We start from the raw sequence: 6,115 nt of genomic DNA, 5'->3' as shown, positions 1-6,115 counted from the left end.
TGGTGTATTTCAATCATAAACCTTTTGAAGAAACTTCTACCCACTAGATATTTGTTAAATGAATACACACTGCCTAATAAAAATAAAAATATAATATATAGGTACCTACTATTAAGTATTAATAAAAAAATTAGAAATAAACAAATTATGTGACTTACTTGAAAGTTGAAACGTATACTGTGATCATCAAAATTTTCGAAAAGCACAAAATTACCAATATAGGTATAGCGTACAGCTACAATACACCGTCAGGTAGATACAACAAAATTATGTACTGATATATTTAAATCATTAACGACATTAACCTTTTTAAGACACTGGTTACAACTAGATAACTGTTATAAATGAATACACTGATCTCGCAACGGTTATTTGGCGTGAAATGTTAATTGTCAATATCGAATATATACGAAAACGAAACGAATTACGAATCATCTTATATTATTGATAATATTATAACAAAAATATGATAATAGTATTGTTACGACGACAATATATCGTCAATTCTGGGGAATCCCGGCTTATAAATATATATTAAATGTTTAAAAAAACCACAACGTAAATGATAATATCAATAATAGTCATGTTATTGTTTTGATAATATATTATTTATTTTATTATTTTATTGTTCATATTATTGACAATATGCATATTTAAATTTATTAAATAATTATAAATTCATCAAACATATTGTCATTTTAACAAAATATTGTCTATATGACAAATGTAAGCATTGTTCAAGTTTAATAAGACGATATTGTCAATGTTACCAGGGGTTTTTTTTCAGTGTAGCTTATCTCCATTATCAATATTATATTTATATAAGCACACGTAAATTATTTGTTATTCGTGCCATTTATTATACTATATTTTATACTTTAATGTTTATGGGCGCCCGCATATTATTCAATGATTAATTTTCCTATACTATATAATTGTAATATATATATACTGTACGCTAGGCGTTGCAGTAAAATTGTTATACTTGAAACTGAATATTCTGCGTATATTTATAAGTTGGTCACCCTATCCTTTTGCCTATCATCTGCGCAAGTTGCGGCAGAAAATTGCATATGTTGTCGTAAGACCTGCCGCAGCGACAACAGAGGTCTTTACAAATATGTATTACAACATTATTAACTTTTGACTTTTTGTATGCATATTTGTATCATACATTTTATTTTTATATAATTTACATAGCTGAATCCTTCAATAGTCAAATCAATGGCATTGCAACATTGCATTTTAATTCGTTCTCCATCGTATACATTTTTGAGTTAATGGTAAGGTCTTTGTTAATTTATAATTGTTCTCAATGGTTCCGCCAAATATCTATAGTCATTTCATTCTGACAATAACCAAAAGTTCAAACACATTTAATATAGTATGTAGTTAATTATATTACTTTGAAATCAATCGAAATATTAAAAAATAATACATTTTAATACTTTGGTTTATTTTTATAGTTAATTAGACCATTGACTTTGTAGTATCAACATTTTATATAAAATAAATAGCTAATAGATAATGATACCTGAGTATAAAAAAAATTTTACCCTGTACCATTTATTACAATAAGGGTATGGGCTAAAATAACAAGTATGACGTTTTAACATTATTGCGAATAAAGAATACCCCATTTGATGGCCCTTCCTACTATAATCAATCGCTTTTTTTCAAAGTTGCCGCATTTGATAATTGTTATTGAACGATCATTTAAGTTTTTTTAAATAAAATGTCTAACTGAACTCAATCAGAAAAGATTTTGAATATAGCCACGGTAAAAAAAATAACATTAATCCAAAATAATAAAATACTAAACATTCATGATAAAATATATATATGGTACCTATAATATGTGGAAAATAAAAATTTAAGTAATTTTGTTAAAATATTTTGAGTTTGACATGAGCTTACGCTATCCTACTATAACTTGATTGGTATCTCGCTACATATGTTTGTATTTACTCATTGATATAATTTTTTTTAGTGTGCGTAGTGGGGGAGGGGTTGAAAGGTTGAGAAAGCGATTGTAAACTCTCCCGACTTTAATGATATATTAACTCTTCTGATGGTAAACTCTCTCGGGTCTTAACTGCGGGTCTAAACTTGCGTGGCAGCGGTTCATCATCAAAAACCAGGGTGATTACCTATCTGGGACCTAGCGACGCTAAACAATGTTTCACCCAAGCACACATTAGTGACTGCGACCAACATTTTGGGCATTTGGGCGAAGTATATTTATGCGGCCGTAACACGTTTGGGCACAGTAGACCCTAAACGCAACACGTTTGGGTACAAATGAATACACCGTTTGGGTACACCATATCTCTAGAAATATAACACGTTTGGGTACATAGGAAATAGGTATTAATATAACATTTAGAAACACCTAGAAAAATAACACTTTAATTATTAATCATTAATTTTAAATTTTTAGAGCCTATTAGCGTTATCCAGGAGATACCACGAGGAGGTTGGCTCTATTTAGTCTCCCAAAAATATTTTAGTATAATGTTTAATTACTTGTCATAGTTTTTAAATTATTATTTATTATATTATACCATTATTATTTATTATTTATTTTTAACTCTTTGTATATATTACAATTATATAATGTTTTTACCGGTAAATATCGGACCATTTAGGGATAAATATTTTGCAACATCTTTATCGACTTTGTATTCCTCAAATTTCTTTAATACATATGTAATGTTAGCCATGTCTTCTTTTCTTTTTTTGTTTTGCAAATTTCGTTTAATGCTACCTATTTTTAGGTACGATTCTTCTTGAACTTCTAACAAAATATTTATTATTGCAAAACAATTAGGATGGCAAGTATAAAATTGACTGTTAAAATCTCTATGAAAAGCTTCAGGTCCGTTTGTTGTCCTAGGATCCATAGATGGCTCACCTGCCCAAAAATGAGGTGGGAATAAACTATTTTCATCAATAAATGTGTCTACTATATAATCCGTGAAATGTTCAACATTTGGTGGTGCATTGGCCATGAGAGATACAAAACCAACATTAACCTCATTAGAAGGTAAATAACTTAGACCGAAAAAACTTTGAAGCCACTGGTACACAACTGTTTTTCCAGTATAGTGTTTATTTAATTCTTTACAATTTTTAATATGACGAAACCAGGCTTGACTTAAGTGAAAACGACAACCTACCACTTGACAATTTTCGAAAACTTCTAATACTGCGTTGTGAGCAGCTTTTTCAAAGTCTAAATGTATCATTTTCAATTGCAATTGTTGTCCTTGAAATTTAAAATATAACTCTTTTATTTTCAACCAAACATCAGTATACGATTTTTGTGTTTTAGAGTCCATAAAAACAAATATAATTGGCACATAAAATCCATTCAAATATACATGTATTGTATACATTTGAAGGAAATATTTTGGTGCATACGAAAAAGTTCCATCGGCAAAAACATGCTTTGAACTATTTAAAAGAGACATGTTAGTAGCATTTGTAAAAATAGGTACACTACTTTCCGAATCCATGAAACAAAATGGTTCATTATTTGAAACGAAATCTTTTTTATTTTGAAAAATCATAGCTTTTGCTTCGAATAAAGATTTTGGTATTTTTGGAAATATTTTTCGTCTAGCTTCATACATACTTTTCCTGAATAACCTGACGTCAGAATGACTTAGGCTCTCTGATTTTGGGCAATTACGTAGTTCTTGTCGTATAAGTTTATTTGGCTTCACGTTAAGATCAGTAGTTGCTTTGCGCTTTAAAAGTGACATCACTGTTTATTTAGTGATGGTTTCTTCAACTAATTCATCATGACTATGTTCACCATTTATTGAAATTACCGTTTTTAAATTGGCAGTTAATTTAGCAGTGACAGTGCATTTACGGTTCGTGCAACGAAAAACTTTAGTTGTATCTTTGTTTTCTCTAAACTCGCTAAATTTATAACTGTTTATCGCAACACACTTTTTCCCACGTCGGGTTTCAAAAACATCGGAAATATTCACGTCCATAATTACAAAGAATAAAATAATTGAAAATCCAAATCGGAACTGAACATTAAAACGTTGAAACATTTAGTTAGTTTCATAAACCATATCTTATAAAGATATCATATCTCAATAAGCCTATTTCGAAATAACCTATTGGCAATTAGCGTATGTACCCAAACGTGCTATGTATTTGTGTACCCAAACGTGTTCTACATTTACAGGTAAAAATAATGTAATGTACCCAAACGTGCTTCGCCCATTTATGCGAGCATACCGTTACAATGTAAAAAACATATAATAATTGAAAGTGGATTTAAATAAATCAATTCTTTAGCATCTTTCGGTGCCAAGTACAAGCATATTTTGTTAACACAATTTCGAAATTTGACACAAATAAAATTATGAAACTATAATTTTAGCAAACTACATAAGAACTATGTACGCACCTTTTATCACTATAGAAAAAAAATGTATTTATTTTATTATTGTCGCTAATATAAATTATATAAATCATCACATGTTTATCACATATCATATAAAAACTTAAGGTAAACTAATGGCCGTATTCATAGTCGATGCTTAAAACTATTCTTATCTTTAACTTTTAAAAGCAATACTTATGAATAGGTATTCATAAAAATATAAAAGTATAACTTATAAAAGCATTAAGCATAAGAAATGATTAAGTATTCCTTATTGAACATTAGTTTGGTAACATGGTTAGTTTAAGTTATCATTATCTTATCACAAATTATTTTATTATGTTATCAACATTTTTCAAACTAATTCATTCTATTCATAGTTCATATTTCATAGGTGCCTACTGCCTACCTAGTTAGCCGGCTAAGTCCTAATTAGTATTTGTTTTTTATTTGATTATTTTCTTAGTGGTAGTTACTGTTATATAATTGTTGTCTGTGATAATGGGGAACGGATAGCTAACCCATCAACAGAAAAAACATTAACAACGGAATTGGTTCAGAAGCATTTCATAGTAGAAAACAAAAAAACTGATTCAACCAGCATTCATGAAAAAAATAATGCATGGGAAAAAATTACTCAAGAATTTAATTCAATAGTAAGTACAATTGTGTATTTATTTCAAATTTCCAATAAAAACTTATATTGTACAATTAAATTATTATGTACAATGTAAAATGTTTTTTATTTATTTAACTATTTTACTATCATAGACATAGGCGCAGACTCCATAAATTCAAGTGTGTACAATATATATTAATCTATTTAAATTAATGTTTATATTAATTATAAATAATATATTATGCATTTTATAATCTAAATTCTAAAATAAATAAATAATGTAAATCATTTAGAAATTAAGGCCAATTATATTTTAAGTACTCTGGTCCTTACACAGTTAGTTAAATAAATATCTTTTTTGCTTTTTATGGAATAATTCACTGCCATATTTTAACTACCTATTTTATTTTTATGCACCTGAGCCCAAATTATATTTGATGGACACTCAATAAAAGAGGATACTACATTGGAACCAGATTAATAATTTAAGTCTGGTTTAAACCTGAATTTGAATTAATTTGATTAGATACATACATCATTTGCAATTGTTCTTACTGTCTTATGTTTTGTTTCATCTAATTGAAGGAGTTAAAATAAGTGGTTCATTCTTAAGAAGCACTTGATCATAATGTACAATGGTAAATCTATATTTGTATTCAAAATAACATTTATATACATGAGTGTATTAATGGTACATATTACTATGTACTAGTTTGCTATCAATGTCCCGATTTTATAAAAAATATCTGTTCAAATTAATCTAAGACCAAAGTTAAGATTTTTTTCAATATTTGGTGTTATATATATATATGTATTTTATTTTTTGTATGTTATAGAGAACATTAGTTCAAGTCAAAAAATGCTGGAACAATATTAAAACTAAAAGAAAATCAGAAATAACTGCCCATAAACAAAGATTAAGAACAGGGGGTGGTCCAGAAGTACCTAAACTATTAGAAAACCCAGCAATTGACCAATTTGCAAACATCGCACTTGAAATACCAGGTTCCATTGATAGTGATGTACAATGTACCGTTACACCTGATGAAACTTTGGAATTTACTTGTTTTGATGATGAGAATCTATCT

At 28.2% G+C, this 6,115-nt stretch overlaps 1 protein-coding gene across 1 annotated transcript; it reads right to left on the bottom strand.

Annotated features, from left to right (window-relative positions):
- Positions 1–2,609: 2,609 nt before the first annotated feature.
- On the bottom strand, positions 2,610–3,767 carry LOC111038560. Its single transcript, XM_022321695.1, has one exon. It carries the CDS (start codon positions 3,765–3,767, stop codon positions 2,610–2,612), a length of 1,158 nt encoding a protein of 385 aa, XP_022177387.1.
- Between the last annotated feature and the right edge of the window lie 2,348 nt (positions 3,768–6,115).

The sequence above is a fragment of the Myzus persicae genome, unplaced genomic scaffold (genome assembly GCF_001856785.1).
Source record: "Myzus persicae strain clone G006 unplaced genomic scaffold, MPER_G0061.0, whole genome shotgun sequence".
Classification (NCBI taxonomy): Eukaryota; Metazoa; Arthropoda; class Insecta; order Hemiptera; family Aphididae; genus Myzus; species Myzus persicae.
This window is presented reverse-complemented; position numbering and strand designations above follow the sequence as displayed.